The sequence below is a fragment of the Somniosus microcephalus genome, chromosome 8, assembly GCF_052327205.1.
Source record: "Somniosus microcephalus isolate GS21.2 chromosome 8, FLI_Smic_1.0, whole genome shotgun sequence".
NCBI lineage: Eukaryota > Metazoa > Chordata > Chondrichthyes > Squaliformes > Somniosidae > Somniosus > Somniosus microcephalus.
The window spans coordinates 199,980,977-199,999,369 of NC_140994.1; the positions used below are offsets into that span (position 1 = coordinate 199,980,977).

The following is an 18,393-nucleotide window of genomic DNA, read 5'->3' on the forward strand; positions in this document are numbered from 1 at the left end:
ATATACTGACCTAAGTTAAGGAAAATATCTGCTGCAAGTATTGATTTTTTTAAAAAACTTTCAGCAATTTGGTTCCTTATTGTGGTAATTGGAAAAACATTGAGTTCTTTTGAATGGCGTTGTGATGCTTGCTTATTGCTGACTTAAAGCCACCCTATCTCTCTAGTGAATGGAACTGGGTTTGGGTGTTCTGTATTGTGTTAATGTGAAACAGCACAGTTAGCAAAATGTGATTATTTGAGCCACACATGATTTTTGTGCCCTTTGGATGCAAGACGTTTAATTATATATACGATGAGATTGTATAGAGAGGTCAGAATGATGTTTGGAGTGTGGGGCTTTTAATGAACATGGCCCAAATTGTAAAATAATATTGATTTCACAATTTATATATCAAGTTATTATGAATAAATTAAACTCGTCAGACTTGTGGTTTGATTTTCTTCTCTGATAAGAAATTTGCCTTAATGCCATGGAGTTCCATTGTTCCTAAGGAAACGAGGGTGTCTTTTATTGTTGAGTATTATAAAATGAGATTTAGCTCCACTATGATGGGATTAAAGCACGACTAGCCTCTTGTGGTCTCTACAGTTAAATATAATGGGATAAGTTTATTTGTGTTGTGTACTTGACTTCATGTTAATCTGATGAGATTGAGACTTTTTTCCAGACAAGGGCTACACAATCCACAATAGCTAGAGTTTGAGTCTCATTTGTTTTTCATCATTGCCTTTAGGTATTGTTGCCCGCAGCCAGTCTGTTGCAGCTAATGGATGTAAGAACTGCTTGTTGTGATTTTCTACAATCCCAGTTGCATCCAACCAACTGTCTAGGAATTCGGGCATTTGCAGACGTTCACACATGCACAGAATTGCTGAATGAAGCCAACGCATATGCAGGTAGGCAGTGTTTACTTTTGGTTTTAACTACAAACCAAAGCACAGAACAATGCAAATGGATTCTCAACCCTGCATTTTGAAATTGTAACCCAGTTTTGACCCAATGACATAGCTTTATTACAGTGGTAATTTGAGATCACAATGATACGTACTTTGACTTGGATTTGGCATGTCTGCTGAGTGCAATCAATCGCCCTACGATTGATTGTACTCATCTAGTGGGCCATTTAGTATGTAATTCACCCGCCACCCTCGTTTCCTTAAGAACAATGGAACTCCATGGCATTCATAATACCCAGTATCGCCAAAGCATCATTGTTATATTTCCTTCATTAACGCCCGATTTGTATACCCCCGCCAATATATGGGCGGATGTATTCAGTGTCTGCTGATTTTGGGCGACAACAGGCTGCCGCTGGGAACCCGAAGGAACGGTTCCTGATAATCATGTAAGTGGTTGGGAAAGAGATCGTGGTCAATGGAGTGGGAGGGAAGCCCAGAGGAAGGCCCAAGGTTTCCTTGTGGGGACTGGAAGAAAACTCCTGCTCCTCCCAGTAGGGTTGCCAACTCTAGTTGAATATAATCCTGGAGGTTCCATCACATGACCAACTGCCCTGCCCCCACGCTCCCAGCATGCCCATTCTCACGGCGCACCTCCTTCCCAAGCCAATTGGAAAGCGAAAAAACTCTTACCCAATTGGATGATTCTTGACTGTCAGTCAAACAGCCCCCCCCCCCCCCCCAATATTTTTATAACTAATACAGAAATGTTCAAAGAAAATGAAAGTAAACACTTTTTTAATGCCCCTACAATTTTTCTCTGGGGTTTTTGCTCATGTTCTGGAGATTAATCTTTAATTCCTGGAGGCTCCAGGACAATCTTGGAGGGTTGGCAACCCTACCTCTCAGTCAACAAGGAAATGAAAAACAAATTAATTAACACATACTTTTCTGGGCCTCCTCTGTCCCTGGCTCCTCTTGTTGCCAGATTAGCTTGGTGGGGAAGTCACAACAGATGGAATACAAAGATGATTGTTTCCTAGCACCTAGACCAGCTCCACCAGCAGCAAAGGACGATTGTTCTCCAATCGGTCAGTCTAATCGCCACATCAAGTGCTATTGGGCTGCCTCTCCCCTGTCCTTGGCACTCTCCTCCTCCTCCTCATCTACAGACTGCCCCATGGCAACATCAGCCAAACAAATGGGGTCAGCTTCCATATGGAAACTAACTACACCCACTCCTACCTCTCTAATAACTCTCTCATTCTCACACCTGATTCTGTGTTGTCAGACTGTTTGTCCAACATTCAGTCTTGGGTGAGCCCTAATTTCCTCCAGTTGAATGTTGGTAAAATCAGAGGCATTGCCTTTGGCCTCTGGCACAAACTCTGTACCCTTGTCACCAATTTGATTCCCCTCCCTGGCCAGTGTCTCTGGTTGACCCTGAGTTTCAGACTCTATATCCTCTCCATCAATACCTTACATTTAAAATTCTTATCGCCTTGTTTAAATCCCTTCATAGCCTTGCCCCTCCCTATCTCTGAAACCTTTCAGTACTATACCCCACCTCCCAAAACTCTCTTCTTCTAACTGGCATCTTGTGCAGATCACCCGCCCTTTGTCCTACCATTAGTGGTTGTGCCTACAGCTGCCTAGGCCCCACTCTCTGCAATTCCCTACCTAAAGCTTTCTGCTTCTCCACCTCCCTCTCTTCCATAAAACCTTTGACCAAGCTTTTGGTTACTCCTTCCTAATATCTTTGCATCCATTTTTTTGATTACGCCCCTGTGAATCGCCTTGGGAAATTTTTCTACGCTAAAGGTGCAATGAAATGCAAGTTGTTGTAATTTACCATTAGAAGTAAATACTGTACTTGTGGGTTAGCGGCAAGCTAGTACTATTCATAGTTATTGCCAGAAGAGCTTTACCATTCTTCATGCAGGGTGAGTCCGTATTATTATTCTTTGTCTACTACAAAACTTCCTTTTTCAAAACTTTCTGAAGTAAAACACAATATGCTGTTTTATTTATCCTAGCCTCATGAGAACTTAAGTTTAGGAAAAAAATCATTCAAAGAAGGTTGTAATTTTCAGAAAACGCTGGAAAAACTCAGCAGGCCAGGCAACATCCGTGCATCCGCAGCCCCCAAACTGGCCTTTTAATCTGTTTCATTTCCTGCTTTTTTTTCTCAGTTCTGAAGAAGGGTTTCGACCTGAAACGTTAACTCTGTTTCTCTCTCCACGGATGCTGCCTGGCCTGCTGAGTTTTTCCAGCATTTTCTGTTGTTATTTCGGATTTCCAACATCCGCAGTATTTTGCGATCGTAAGGTTGTAATTTTGTTTGGTCAAACTCCTGTGAAGTGCCTTGGGAAGTTTTATTACATTAAAGGCACTATATAAATGCAAGTTGTTGTAATAACCATGGAGGATTAGCTGTCATTGTTCAAGAGGGTTACAAAGAAGCATTTAAATTCATTTTCTGAAAAATACTTGGAGTTGCTTTGTGAAGGAGCATGAGCAAGAAAATGATTTACTTGAACCAATAGTTATAACTTGGATAGTTCTATGGAAAGGGAGAAATGAAAATTGACTTCAACACAACTGGGCTAAGAGGTGGAAAATCATAGTGTTCCTGCTCCTGATTGAATTTAAACTGCAAGGCATGACCTCCAAAGTACCGCCACATACAGGAAACTTTTTTTTATCCGGCACCAACGGGACCAGTGTGGTGCCGGTTTATCAAAATGTCCGGATTACAGAGAGGTATAGTAAAAGGTACGAGAGCCCCGTACACGGCCACAGATCCAGGCGTCCCTGTTGCATAGCAACAGGTGCAGGAACCCCGGCCACAGACCAAGCGTCCCTGTTGCATAGCAACAGGTGCAGGAACCCCGGTTACACGGCCACAGATCCAGGAACGGCCACTAATATGAAGTAAAACTTACCTGAACCTACTCCTGAATTTTGCCGGTTAACAGAGATTTCCGGTTATTTAGGTGCCGGTAAATCGAGAGTTTCCTGTACAATAATCCTTTCATTACAAGTCTCTCTCTTATTGCATGCCTTTGTTTCTACAACGCTAGTGCATTGTAGCATCTAATGACTGTAAAGCTTTGTATCCTCTCACTGCCCCCCGATTATCAAAATCCACGGCAAGGCCTTGGACAACGTGAGCCACTTTCCATACCTCGGGAGCCTACTGTCAACAAGGGCAGACGTCGACGACTAAGTCCAACGCCACCTTCAGTGTGCCAGTGCAGCCTTCGGTCGCCTGAGGAAGAGAGTGTTTGAAGACCAGGACCTCAAACCCAGCACTAAGCTCATGGTCTACAGAGCAGCAGTGATACCTGCCCTGCTGTATGCCTCAGAGACATGGACCATGTACAGCAGGCACCTCAAAGCACTGGAGAGGTACCACCAACGCTGCCTCCGCAAGATCCTGCAAATCCATTGGCAGGATAGGCGCACCAACGTCAGTGTTCTTGCTCAGGTCAACATCCCCAGCATCGAAGCTTTGACCAGGCTCAATCAGCTCCGATGGACGGGTCACATTGTCCGCATGCCCGATACGAGACTCCCAAAACAAGCGCTCTACTCGGAGCTCCGGCACGGCAAGAGAGCCCCAGGTGGGCAGAGGAAACGCTTCAAGGACACCGTCAAAGCCTCCTTGAAAAAGTGTAACATCCCCACCGACACCTGGGAATCCCTGGCCCAAGACCGCACAAAGTGAAGGAGAAGCATCCAGGAAGGCACTGAGCACCTCGAGTCTCTTCGCTGGGAGCAAGTGGAAGCCAAGCGCAAGGAGCGCATGTCAATCCAAGCACCCCACCCACCCGTCCCTTCAACTACCGTCTGCCCCACCTGTGACAGAGATTGTAGGTCCCACATTGGACGAATCAGTCACCTGCAAATTCATTTTTAATGTGGAAGCAAGTCATCCTCGGTTCCGAGGGACTGCCTAATAAGACCTCTCACTATAGTGTTTACACTGTTTTATTCACAAGTTTCTATTGTATGTCCCAGCAAAAAGGGATTGTGTTCTACAAACATTCCACCTTTCTTTGGTACTGTACAATATTGCTGAATAGGTTTGAACAAGTTTCACTGAAAAGGTGGTTTAATTGTGGATAAATTATTCAAGTCGTGTGACTTGTCACACCAGAATGAATTTCTATTTGTTTAGTAATTAGGAAGCTTTTTTTGAATCCAACTGGTCTGCTGCAAATTCTATGGTACTATAGGTCGATGTTAATGGTACCGGGCCCTCTGTAATACATGATTTTACAAGCACTACATGATGCAATTAACATTCTTTGGGTTTTGTTTAAAAATCAAAATTTAAACTCATGCCACTGCACTCCCAAAGCCTGGCTTTTACTTTACTTTATCTTAACCTTTTATGATCTATTTTTAAAGCTGCTAATTTTTTAAAAAACTGACTTACAAATATTGAGCTGAAAATCTAAAGAATAGTGTATTTTGCCCTTTAGGTCAGGTCTGGCTTCAAAGCTAATGTTGAAAGAAATCTAGGTACTAGTAGACTTAGTACCTAACACGTTCAATCACTGCAGAGCACCAATCAATGAAGAAAGTAGAATACTTAGCATTATTAAGTTCTGATGAAAGGTCATTGACCTGAAAGTTTAACTCTGTTTCTCTCTCCACAGATGCTGCCTGACCTGCTGAGTATTTCCAGCATTTTCTGTTTTTATTTTAACCTTTATTAAGTAATGTTTAAACTCTGCAGTACTCTGGTTAGGCCAGCCTTGAGTACGCCTTTTTCCACTTCAGCCAGAGACAGTGGGCGCGGAGGGGGTGGAATTGTTGCCAAGGGTACGGAGTGTGTGGTTGGGGCTGAACACACCTGCTTTGGTCTTCCCAACGTTTAACTGGAGAAGATTGTGGCTCATCCAAGACTGGATGGCAGACAAACAATATGACGACACAAGTAGTGGAGGGGTCAAGAGAGTTGGTGGAGAGGTAGAGTTGATAGTGTACATGTGGAAGCTGATCCCATGACTGCAGATATAGTCCGTATGTAAATGAAGAAGAAAGGGCCAATGATAGATCCTTGGGGAACTCTGGAGGTAATGGTGCAGCGGCTTGAAGAGAAGCCATTGCTGGAGATGCTCTGCCTATGATTGGCTAGCTCAGAGTGGAAACAAGCAAAGGCAATCCCACTGAGCTGGCATCTTCTGCTGTCCAGCATTGCAGTCCTTCATCACCCTAGTCCAATTATCCCCCACCTTCTAAACCTGCTAACCTGATGATGCACTTGGTCTTGATTCCCTGTGTGGGGATCGATTACTAATATGTTAAATAACTTGCATCTAAGAACATAAGAAGTAGGAGCAGGAGTAGGCCAATTGGCCCCTCGAGCCTGCTCCGCCATTCAATAAGATCATGGCTGATCTGATCCTAACCGTCAATCCACTATGACAGGACTATCTCCTGAATCTAACAGCATTAGACACACGAAAACAGGAGCAGGATCAGGCTACACGGCCCCTGGGCCCGCTCCGCTACCCACAGGGCCATGACCTATCCAAACCTAGACTCATGTCCAAATTCCTGCCCGCTCCCCGTAACCCTTAATTCCCTTTTCTACTAGGAAACTGTCTATTTCTGTTTTAAATTTATGTAATGATGTAGCTTCGACAGCTTTTTGGGGCAGCATATTCCATGGACCTACCACCCTCTGAGTGAAGTAGTTCCTCCTCATCTCAGTTTTGAAAGAGCAGCCCCTTATTCTAAGACTATGCCCCCTAGTTCTAGTTTCACCCATCATCTGGAACATCCTCCCTGCATCCACCCGATCCAACCCCTTCATAATCTTATATGTTTCAATAAGATCGCCTCTCATTCTTCTGAACTCCAATGAGTAGAGTCCCAATCTACTCAACCTCTCCTCATATGTCCATCCCCTCATCCCCGGGATTAATCGAGTGAACCTTCTTTGTACTGACTCGAGAGCAAGTATGTCCTTTCTTAAGTATGGACACCAAAACTGTATGCAGTATTCCAGGTGCGGTCTCACCAATACCTTGTACAACTGAAGCAATACCTCCCTATTTTTATATTCTATCCCCCTAGCAATGAAAGCCAACATTCCATTGGCCTTCTTAATCACTTGCTGCACCTGCATACTAACCTTTTGAGTTTCGTGCACCAGGACCCCCAGATCCCTTTGTACTTCAGTACTTTCAAGTTTCTTGCCATTAAGATAATAACTTGCTCTACGATTTTTCCTGCCAAAGTGCATAACCTCACACTTTCCAGTATTGTATTCCATCTGCCAAATCTCTGCCCACTTACTTAGCCTGTCTATGTCCCCTTGCAGGTTTTTTATGTCCTCCTCACTCACTACTTTCTCTCCCATCTTAGTATCATCTGCAAACTTTGATGTGTTACACTCGGTCCCCTCCTCCAAATCGTTAATATAGATTGTAAAGAGTTGGGGACCCAGCACTGACCCCTGCGGAACACCACTGGTTACTGATTGCCAGTCTGAATATGAACCATTTATCCCAACTCTCTGCCTTCTGTTAGATAGCCAATCCTCTATCCATGCCAGAATATTACCCCCAATCCTGTGATTTTTTATCTTAAGCAATAATCTTTTGTGTGGCACCTTGTCAAATGCCTTTTGGAAGTCTAAATACACTACGTCCACTGGTTCACCTTTATCCACCCTATATGTTACTTCCTCAAAGAACTCCAGCAAATTTGTCAAACATGACTTCCCCTTCATAAAACCATGCTGACTTTGTCTTATTAAATTATGATTATCCAAATGTCCTGTTACTGTCTCCTTAATAATGGACTCCAAAATTTTACCTACCACAGATGTTAGGCTAACCGGTCTATAGTTTCCAGCCTTCTGTCTACTGCCCTTTTTGAATAAGGGTGTTACATTAGCAGTTTTCCAGTCTGCCGGGACCTTTGCTGAGTCCAGGGAGTTTTGGAAGATTATTACCAATGCATCCACAATCCCTACCGCCACTTCCCTCAAAACCCTGGGATGTAAGCCAACAGGTCCAGGTGATTTATCCGCCTTGAGTCCCATTATTTTACCAAGTACTACTTCCTTAGTGATTTTAATCGTATTTAGCTCCTCCCCCCCCCCCTATAGCCCCCTGCTTGTCAAGTGTTGGGATATTCTTGGTGTCCTCTACTGTAAAGACTGATACAAAATATTCATTCAGTGTTTTTGCCATCTCCATATTTCCCACCATTAATTTCCCGGCCTCATCCTCTAAGGGACCAACATTTACTTTAGCCACCCTTTTTCTTTTTATATAACTATAAAAACTCTTACTATCTGTCTTTATATTTTTTGCTAATTTACTTTCATAATCTATCTTCCCTTAATCAATCTTTTTGTTATTTTTTGCTGTCTTTTAAAGTTTTCCCAATCCTCTATCCTCCCACTAGATTTGGCTACCTTATATGCCCTTGTTTTTAGTCGAATACTATCCTTAATTTCTTTACTTAGCCACGGATGGCTGTCTTTTCTTTTACACCCTTTTTTTCTCAGTGGAATATACTTTTTTTGGAAGTTGTAAAATAACTCCTTAAATGTACACCACTGATCATGTATCGTCTTATCCTTTAACCTATTTTCCCAATCCACTTTACTCAATTCCGCTCTCATACCTTCATAGTCTCCTTTATTCAAGCTTAGCACGCTTGTTTGAGATACAGCCTCCTCACCCTCTAACTGAATATGGAATTCAACCATGTTATGGTCACTCATTCCAAGGGGATCCTTTACTAGGACATTTTTAATTAATCCTGTCTCGTTACACAGGACCAGATCTAAGGTTGCTTGCCCCCTGGTTGGTTCAGTTACATACTGCTCAAGAAACCCATCCCTAATACACTCAATGAACTCATCCTCAAGGCAACCCTGCCCAATTCGATTCGTCCAATTTATATGATAGTTAAAATCCCCCATAATTATAGATGTTCCCTTATTACAAGCCTCAACTATTTCCTGATTGATACTCCGTCCAACCGAGTTGCGACTGTTCGGAGGCCTATATACTACACCCACTAGTGTTTTTTTCCCCTTATTATTCCTTATCTCCACCCAAACTGTTTCATTATCCTGATCCTTTGACCCAATATCATTTGGGTCTTCCTGTCAGTTATTTCCATTATAAGTTCCTTGAACCGCATTTATAATGGAAACCTCCTATGTAAACTTGTTGCTGTAATTACGCTTTTCCCCCATTGGAGGGACTGCAGACCACTATTGGTGGGAGGTTGTAATAGCAGTGTGATAAATCTACTGGGCAATTGCCATTATAAATATGGACATAAGAATTTAGTTTGGAAATATAAAGATCGAATATATGACTTTAAAATGGAGGCCAAATTATGTCTGTGTGCCCTGGTCCAATTATTCCCCTACTTCCCATGAAAATAATAACAAAGCACCCGGCCCAGATGGAATCCCTGGGCGTGTCCTTAGAGCATGCGCTGACCAGCTGGCAGCCGTGCTTACGGATATATTCAACCGTTCACGGTACCAGTCTGTAGTCCCCACCTGCTTCAAGATGACATTTGTTTTTTTGGGGACTGGAATAACCAAAGTAACCTGTTTAAACGACTGCCGCCCCATAGCACTCACTTCTATCATCATGAAGGTCGAGAGCTGGAGAGACAGTTTGAAGGTCGCGAGCTGGAGAGACAGTTTGAAGGAGCGAGAGCTGGAATGGAACCTGGTTACCAGGACGCCAAGTTGGACAGCCAGGGGTAATGTGCAGGCCAGGTGTGTGGAAGAAACAGAGGGGAAACATCGAGGAAAAACTGAGAGGAAACATAGAGAAAGACAGAGGAAACATCGAGCGAGAGAGAGAGGGGAAACATCGAGAAAGACTGAGGGGGCACTTTATTTATTTTATTAATTAAGTAATTAATTAATTAAATTTATTAATTATAAGTTGTGAGTTCCTCACGATGCTCTCCCAGTGCGGCCACCCTGTAACCAGAGATTATTCTAGAAGCCTGGGTAGAAATATCAATGTAATTACTGTAGAAATTACTTTTTTTACATTATTGCTTGTTCATTTTATGTGCTGTCTTTTTTATGTCTTTTATTTATTTTATGTCTGCTTTATTTATATTTAAAGTATGTATGCGTGTATATGTCGGTATGTGTTTTTTTGTGATGGTGCCGATGAAGATGGCTGCCATCCTTGCGGGCTCCGTGCGTACCAGGCAGCTCAGTGTTCTTGCTGCTTGGTGCTCTCGGCTCGTCAAGAAAAAAACATTTCACTGACTAGATTACACTTCTTGTATTTGGTTATGTGACCAATAAAATTGAAATTGAAATTGAAATGAAGTGCTTTGAGAGGCTGGTCAAAACCCACATCAGCTCGTTACTACCTGACACACTGGATCCACTCCAATTTGCCTACCGCCCAAACAGATCTAGGGATGATGCCATTGCCACTGTACTGCACACTGCCTTATCACACCTGGATAAGAGGAACACCTATGTGAGAATGTTGTTCATTGATTATAGTTCAGCATTCAATACCATTATCCCCTCCAAGCTTGTCAACAAGCTCAGTGAGCTAGGACTTAACACCTCCCTATGCAACTGGATCCTGGACTTCCTGACGGGCAGACCCCAGGTGGTGAAAATAGGCAGTAACACCTCCTCAACACTGATCCTGAACACGGGAGCTCCCCAGGGTTGTGTGCTCAGCCCCCTTCTGTACTCCCTGTTTACTCACGATTGCATGGCCATGCACAACTCCAACTCCATCATCAAGTTTGCTGATGACACTACCGTTGTAGGCCTTATCACAGATGGCGACGAGACAGGCTACAGGGAGGAGGTAAGAGCTCTAGCAGAATGGTGCAAATACAACAACCTCTCCCTCAACATCAGCAAAACAAAGGAGATGATTGTGGATTACAGGAAGCGGCAGGGGGAGGGACACACCCCAATCTACATTGAAGGGGCTGAGGTGGAGAGGGTCAGCAGCTTCAAATTCCTGGGTGTATTCATTACGGAGGACTTAACGTGGTCCCATCACATCGACGACGTAACCAAGAAGGCATGCCAACGCCTGTTCTTCCTCAGGAGACTGAAGAAATTTGGAATGGCCCCCCAGATTCTCACCAACTTCTACCGGTGCACCATCGAGAGTATCCTGTCCGGCTGCATCACTACCTGGTATGGCAACTGCACCGCCACAGACCGCAAGGCTCTACAGATGGTAGTGAAAGCTGCACAACACACTATAGGAATTAAACTACCTGCTGTGCAGGATATCTACCCCGAGAGGTGCCGGGGGAAGGCCCTGAGAATCATTAAAGATGCGAGTCACCCCAGCCACAACCTCTTTGCCCTGCTCCCGTCTGGTAAGAGATACCGAAGCATACGGTCTCATACCAACAGGTTTCGAAACAGCTTCTACCCCCAGGCCATAAGACTCATGAACGATTAATTTATTATTATTTATTACTGTTGTTTTATTTATTATTACTCTCTATTAGTATTTCTATTAGTATTTTTATCCTTGTTATGCCATATTTATTCCAATGTTGGGAGGACTCGTACAAATCAACATTTCATTGTGCAGTACACACGTCTGCTGCATATATGACAAATAAAATTGAATTGAATTGACTACATTTACTTTTCTCTACTTTTTCTCTAACCATGTAGTCAACATTCTTCAACAGCAGATCAGTTGGGTACTTTTCTGTGCTTGGTGACTGGCTTAGAAATTCATCGCACCAGGTTTCCTCTCTCTCTTGTTCCAGGATTTCTGGGCTTCTTGGAGGGTAGAGGGCCACATATCTGCACCTGCAATAGGAACAAGCTGCCATGATAATGAGGTGGGAGGAGGTGTTTTTCCTTCTATAGTGCCAGAAGCGTGCTATTTTGAGGAAGGCCCAGATGCAGTGGGATTGGTGGCAAGGGTATGGAGTGTGTGGCTGGGTCTGAAAACAATTGCTTTGGTTAGATGATCGGAGCGAGTCTGACAGAAAAGACAGGGATCAGCCCTGAAAGACCTCTGGTTGCTGTTTTTAGACAGCAGTGAGAAGGCCCCAACACCAGTGTCCTTCCTGTTATAGCCCTCTCAGCAGTTGACTTTCCTCCCCCTTCCAGGTGCTAGGCATGTTTCGGGGAAGCATGACTTGAACCCAGAAATAAGTGGATTCAGGTTATTGCAGGTAGCGCATATTTCAGGAGCGGCCCGCTTGCCTGGCACTCGTCACATGGGTGACAGGAAAATCATCCCTTAGTTCTCATATACCACTGTAAAAGTCACCTTCTGTAGAGTGTGCAAAGATGCATGAATTGACTTATAAATAAAAAATCCAGATTAGGTCTGACTGATGCAGGAATCTCAGTGGCCTGACAAATGGGGTTGGGGGTTGGCGTAAAATGGTATGTTGCTGCCAAATTTCTGGCAGTACTTTGGTTAGATGGTGTACAGATTCACTGTACCTTTGTCATCGATTGAATGCTGACCAGGTGCTTTGGTACATGTCTTGAAGTAAAGGCATGATCTTCTGTTGTTTTCTGGATGGAACTGAGGCAGATAACTGGACGGGATTGTGCTCTGATCCATTGCCACCCATTTTCATATCCATTGGATTTCCTGCTGGCAACTTCGTTATGCTTCCTGTATATGGACAGGCATATTGTAATAATAATACACAAATGATGACAATATGCCATCTGACACATTTCCCATCATTTATACAACAGCAATGCTGGAAGCAATGGACGCCTGTTGGTTTCTGCTGTCCAGCATTGCTATGGTCAGTGCAAGGGTAATTTAGTGTTGTGGTGACTGGCAACATTACACTGTGGTTAGTATCAGAGGCTTGCTGCAGCCAATCTCTGCCCCCATTGTCGGCAGGCTTGTCAGTGGAGGCTGGAGTTCCTGCCAAATTTATGTATGTGACTCAAAAGCCAGAATATTGGTCAGAGTTGGCGTTGGGGTTGCATTTTTGTGGCAGGCAGAAGATGCTCCCCAATTCTGCTAATGTGGAAAATCTAGGCCAGTTTTTGAAATGAACCCAAAACAGATAAAACTAATTGTAAATAATAAAGCTATATTTTGAAGTATTTTCTTTAATGAATTTGACTTTTAGTGCATTGTGGTAAGCCTTCACGTTTCAGTAACACAAACAGTACGTGGTGTTTGTCATATCGGGTCATTTCAACTGTATTATTTTTGCTTAACTTCTAAAGTGCCCTTCAAGGCAAACTTTCCTTCACATAAACCCAGCTCATTGCTGTGCCTTTGGGTTTCACTGTCCACTGCATTTCTAAGATTATTTTGTAAACTAAAATTAGCTCAGTCCCCAAAGCTCCAGTGCTACCACAAGATTTTCTTCTAAAAGAGAAACATGGAAGAATGCATGGTAGATCATGGCTGTCTCAACTTTTTCTCCCTTTCCGACATAAGCAAAGCCTAAGAACATTTTAGTCTGAAGATTTGTACTCCCCTGACTAAATCCTCAAAAGCCCCCGGCTTAATTTCAGCGAAAGGAATTTGGCCAAAACACAAGTGCCAAAGTTTTATAGGTGAATTATTAAACCTCACAGGTGGAAAAGCCTATAACATTTTTAACATAAAATTAAATTTTATTTATTAATGCTTTTTGCGGCAGGGAGACGGGGGGGGGGGGGGGGGGAGAGAATCTATCTGGTGATGTCATGAGCATAGAAATATATTTCCAAATCTATATATTCCAAATCTGAGTGCACCCGGGTATCACTCAGATTCCATAAGTACGTTCATCAGGGAGGCTGTCTATGTAACTCGTAAGATGAGGTATTAAGTAAACTATGGTTAGCCCCACGACTGGGGGATTTTTTAACTACGTGTTGCAGTCGGATCTGTTTAAAAACTTGTACTATGTTCATGATTTAGTCAGTGTTTTTCTAATTCTTCTAATGTTTAAAGCTCAATTACCCTCTAATCATGTTATACCAGTGGAAGTACTCTATGTATGATTTACATTTTAAGAGGGAACTGCATGGTCCTTTAACCACTAGGATGTGGGTTTGAATCCAGCCCGGACTGATGGGCTAATGTCTTCTTCTTTGTGTTGGTTATAAATGTCCTAACTAAAATACTTGTGGCTGCCTAAACTCATTTTTGAGCGGTAAGACCTTGAAGTACAAAACTGCATTCTTGTTACTAAATTGGCAATTTCATTCCGATTGATGATATGGGAAATGGAATATCACTTTAGTGTAGTAAGAGTGCTTTTCTCAGGGTTGATGGAGAGTAAAGACAGCTTTTCTTTGTATCCTGCTATGTTAGACTTGGTGCTGTCACTGCAGAGAGCGAAGAAAAATATTCTGTTCACCTTTAGTGCCATTAATGTAGAAAAAATTCCCAAGGTGGTTCAGAGAGGGTGAGGATATGTGGACATTGAGTCAAAAAAGAAGACATTCAGAGGGTTTCCAAAATCTTCGTCAGAGGTGGCTTTTAAAGGACGAGAGGGTGTTGGAGAGGGGAGGGCGGGTGAAGATTCTAAAGAGTTGGACATAGGTATTGAAGGTTTGGTCACAAATGGAGCGGTGGGGGGCAGAGGGGGAATGCACCAGAGGCTGGAGTCCGAGGAACAGTGAGTTCAGGGTAGGTTGTAGGGCTGGTGATAGGAAGGGGAAAGGTCATGGATGGATTTAAACATGAGGATAATTTTAAGTTTGAGGGACTGGGAGCCAATCTACGTCAACAAGGATGACTGTGATGGTTAAGTGGGAGTTGGTGTAGGATTGGATACTGGCAGCAGAGTTTTGGATGAGTTGAAATTTATGGAAAGTGTAGAATGGGAGAGCAGCTAGGAGAGCATTGGCCTAATGAAAAGAAGGACCTACATTTATACCGTGCTTTTCACGACCTCAGGACGTCCCAAAGTGCTTTATGCCAATGAAGTACTTTTAAAGTGTAGTCTTGATGCGCTATCAATTACTCAAAAGACTGAGGTTAAGCGAGTAACTAACAGGCTTTTATTAACAAGAGAATGAAGGTGTGCCTCGAGTGGTCGACCAGTCCAGAATACAGAGGGACTGTGGAGCAGTCACCTTTTATACCTGGACTCATGGGAGGAGTCAGCCGAGGCATGTACAGACATGTACACAGTGGAATACAAACACCCACACAGGCAGGTATAACAGTGGTTTACCACATTCACCCCTTGTTTAAAAATGAGTCCGGCGGGGTGAAGTGTATTAAAAGTTTGTGTATTGGAGTCTCTCCGGAGGTCTTGTCTGCCGCTGTGATCGACGTGGCGACGGCAGGGGTAGTGAAGCTTCCGGCGTCGAGTCCCGCGTAGGCTGGGGCACTGGTGTGTAGTCCTCGTGGGTGCCGAGCGGGTCGTGGGGCCCAGGCGTGCCGTCTGCTGGGGTTGGATATTGGATCGTGGGGGGGGAGGGGGGGTGGTAGTGGGTTACTGGGGCCCCCGAGGGTGCGAGGTCTCGTATGGAGACTGTGTCCTCCCGCCCGTCCGGGTACGCAATGTAAGCATACTGGGGGTTGGCGTGGAGGAGGTCGACCCTCTCGACCAGGGGGTCCGTTTTATGGGTCCTCACGTGTCTTCTCAGTAGGACCGGCCCTGGGGACGTCAGCCGTGGCGGTAGCGATGTCCCCGATGTGGACTTCCTTGGGAAGACAAACATTTTCTCATGAGGGGTGGCGTTAGTGGCAGTGCAGAGCAGTGACCGAATAGAGTGGAGCGCATCGGGGAGTACATCCTGCCAGCGGGAGGTCGGAAGGCCCCTAGACTTTAAGGCTAGCAGGGCGGCCTTCCAAACTGTCGCATTCTCTCTTTCCACCTGTCTGTTCCCCTGGGGGTTGTAACTGGTGGTCCTGCTTGTGGCAATACCCCTAGCGAGCAGGTACTGGCGGAGTTCGTCGCTCATAAACGATGAGCCCCAGTCGCTATGGATATAGCTGGGGAAACCGAACAGGGTGAAGAGGTCGTTCAGACATTTAATGACCGTGGCACTGGTCATGTCCGGGCAGGGGATGGCGAATGGGAAACGGGAGTTCTCATCAATAATGTTGAGGAAGTACACATTGCGGTCGGAGGAGGGGAGAGGCCCTTTAAAATCAACGCTCAGGCGCTCGAAGGGGCGAGTGGCTTTTATCAGGTGAGCCCTGTCTGGTCTATAAAAGTGCGGTTTGCACTCAGCGCAGACTTGGCAGTTCCTGGTCATGGTCCTGACCTCCTCAATGGAGTAAGGCAGGTTGCGGGCCTTGATGAAGTGGAAGAACCTGGTGACCCCCGGGTGGCAGAGGTCATTGTGGAGGGCCCGCAGTCTATCGATCTGCGCGCTGGCGCAGGTGCCACGCGATAGAGCATCCGGGGGTTCATTGAGCTTCCCGGGCCGGTACAAGATCTCGTAATTGTAGGTAGAAAGTTCGATTCTCCACCTCAAGATCTTGTCGTTTTTGATTTTGCCCCTCTGCTTGTTGTTAAACATAAAAGCAACTGAACGCTGGTCAGTGAGCAGGGTAAATCGTTTTCCGGCCAGGTAGTGCCTCCAATGACGCACAGCCTCCACAATAGCCTGGGCCTCCTTCTCAACAGCGGAGTGTCTGGTCTCCGGGCCCTGGAGGGTTCGTGAAAAGAAGGCCACGGGTCTCCCCGCCTGATTAAGGGTAGCGGCCAGGGCAAAGTCGGACGCGTCGCTTTCCACCTGGAAGGGGATGGATTCGTCCACTGCGTGCATGGTGGCTTTGGCAATGTCTTCCTTGATACGGTGGAAGGCTAAGCGGGCCTCTGCCGTCAAGGGAAAAGAGGTGGACTTGATCAGCGGACTGGCCTTGTCCGCATAGTAGGGGACCCACTGGGCGTAATAGGAGAAAAACCCTAGGCACCTCTTCGGGGCCTTGAGGCAGTGGGGTAGTGGGAGTTCCATAAGGGGACGCATCCGGTCGGGGTCGGGACCGATGACTCCGTGTTCCACAACACAGCCAAGGATGGCGAGGCGGGTTGTGCGGAATATGCACTTCTCCTTGTTATACGTCAGGTTCAGGAGTTGGGCGGTGCAGAGGAATTTTTCGAGGTTTGCGTCATGGTCCTGCAAGTCATGGCCGCAGATGGTCACATTGTCCAGATATGGGAAAGTGGCCTGCAACGCATTTTGATCGACCATCCGGTCCATCTCCCTTTGGAAGACGGAGACCCCATTGGTGACGCCAAAGGGAACCCTAAGGAAGTGATAGAGGCAGCCGTTTGCCTCAAAGGCAGTATACTGGCGGTCCTCAGGGCGGATAGGGAGCTGGTGGTATGCTGATTTCAGGTCAATGGTCGAGAAGACACGGTACTGCGCGATCTGGTTGACCATATCAGCTATGCGGGGGAGTGGGTAAGCGTCCAGCAGGGTGTAGCGATTTATTGTCTGGCTGTAGTCGATGACCAGGCGCTGCTTCTCGCCGGTCTTAACGACCACAACCTGGGCTCGCCAGGGGCTGGTGCTGCCCTCAATAATCCCCTCCTTCAGGAGCCGCTCCACTTCGGTTTTAATGAAAACCCTGTCCCCGGCACTGTATCGCCTGCTCTTTGTGGCGATGGGCTTACAGACGGGGGTGAGGTTAGCAAACAGTGGGGGGGGGGGGGGGGGGTGACTCTGAGTGTGGAGAGGTTGCACCTGGTGCACGGCGGGCAATTTGGAAGCTGCTGGCTGCGGACTGTGAGTGGGGGGAGGGGTCCACCGTACGCCATCGTAACACTTTTAAGGTGGCACTGAAAATCTAACCCCAGTAGAACGGCAGCGCAGAGGTGGGGCAGGACCAGAAGTTTAAAATTATCGTACACAGTCCCGTCTACTAAGAGTGTCACCACGCAGTAGCCGCCAATGTCCGCCGACTGGGACTCGGAGGCCATAGAAATCCGCTGGTGCGCAGGCAGGACTGGGAGGGAGCAACGCCGCACCGTGTCGGGGTGGATGAAGCTCTCCGTGCTCCCAGAGTCAAAAAGGCAGGTTGTTTCGTGACCATTTACCTTAATGTCCATTGTGGACCGGGCCAGTTGGTGCGGTCTCGCTTGGTCCAGTGTAACGGATGCCAGCGTAGGGGTCGGTGTGTCGCTGCAGGTATCAGATGAGGCGGTGTTGGGGGCCTGCTGTGTCCCGGCTGGTGTCCAAGATGGCGGCGTCCATGATCCCCATGTGGCTGGAGGCGTCCAAAATGGCTGCTGTTCCGGTGGTTCGCACATGGCTGGGGAGGCCCAAGATGGCGGCCCACACGCGGCGCTGCTGGGGTTCGGGGTGGCTTTGGCCCTGCAGACGCTGGCGTAGTGCCCCTTCTTCCCGCAGCCCGAGCAGATCGCATTTTTCGCCGGGCAGCACGCTCTGGGGTGTTTGGCCTGGCCACAGAAGTAGCATTTCTGGCCTTGGGACACTGCTGCGGTAGTTGGGCCGTTGCTGGGATGTGGCTGGGGTGGCACGGCGCTATGAGACGGTCCTACCGTGTCCCAGGCTGTCGTTCCCCGCGGC

The 18,393-nt window shown here is 46.0% G+C and overlaps 1 protein-coding gene across 9 annotated transcripts in view; it reads left to right on the forward strand.

Annotated features, from left to right (window-relative positions):
• LOC147114045 (kelch-like protein 3) overlaps positions 1–18,393 on the forward strand; it is a 250,403-nt gene that overhangs the window by 141,210 nt on the left and 90,800 nt on the right. For all 9 annotated transcript variants that reach the window (XM_085995589.1, XM_085995588.1, XM_085995584.1 and 6 more), the window contains one exon: positions 737–899. In XM_085995589.1, the coding sequence (XP_085851715.1) occupies positions 737–899 (163 nt within the window). The remainder of the gene's footprint in view (positions 1–736; positions 900–18,393) is intronic.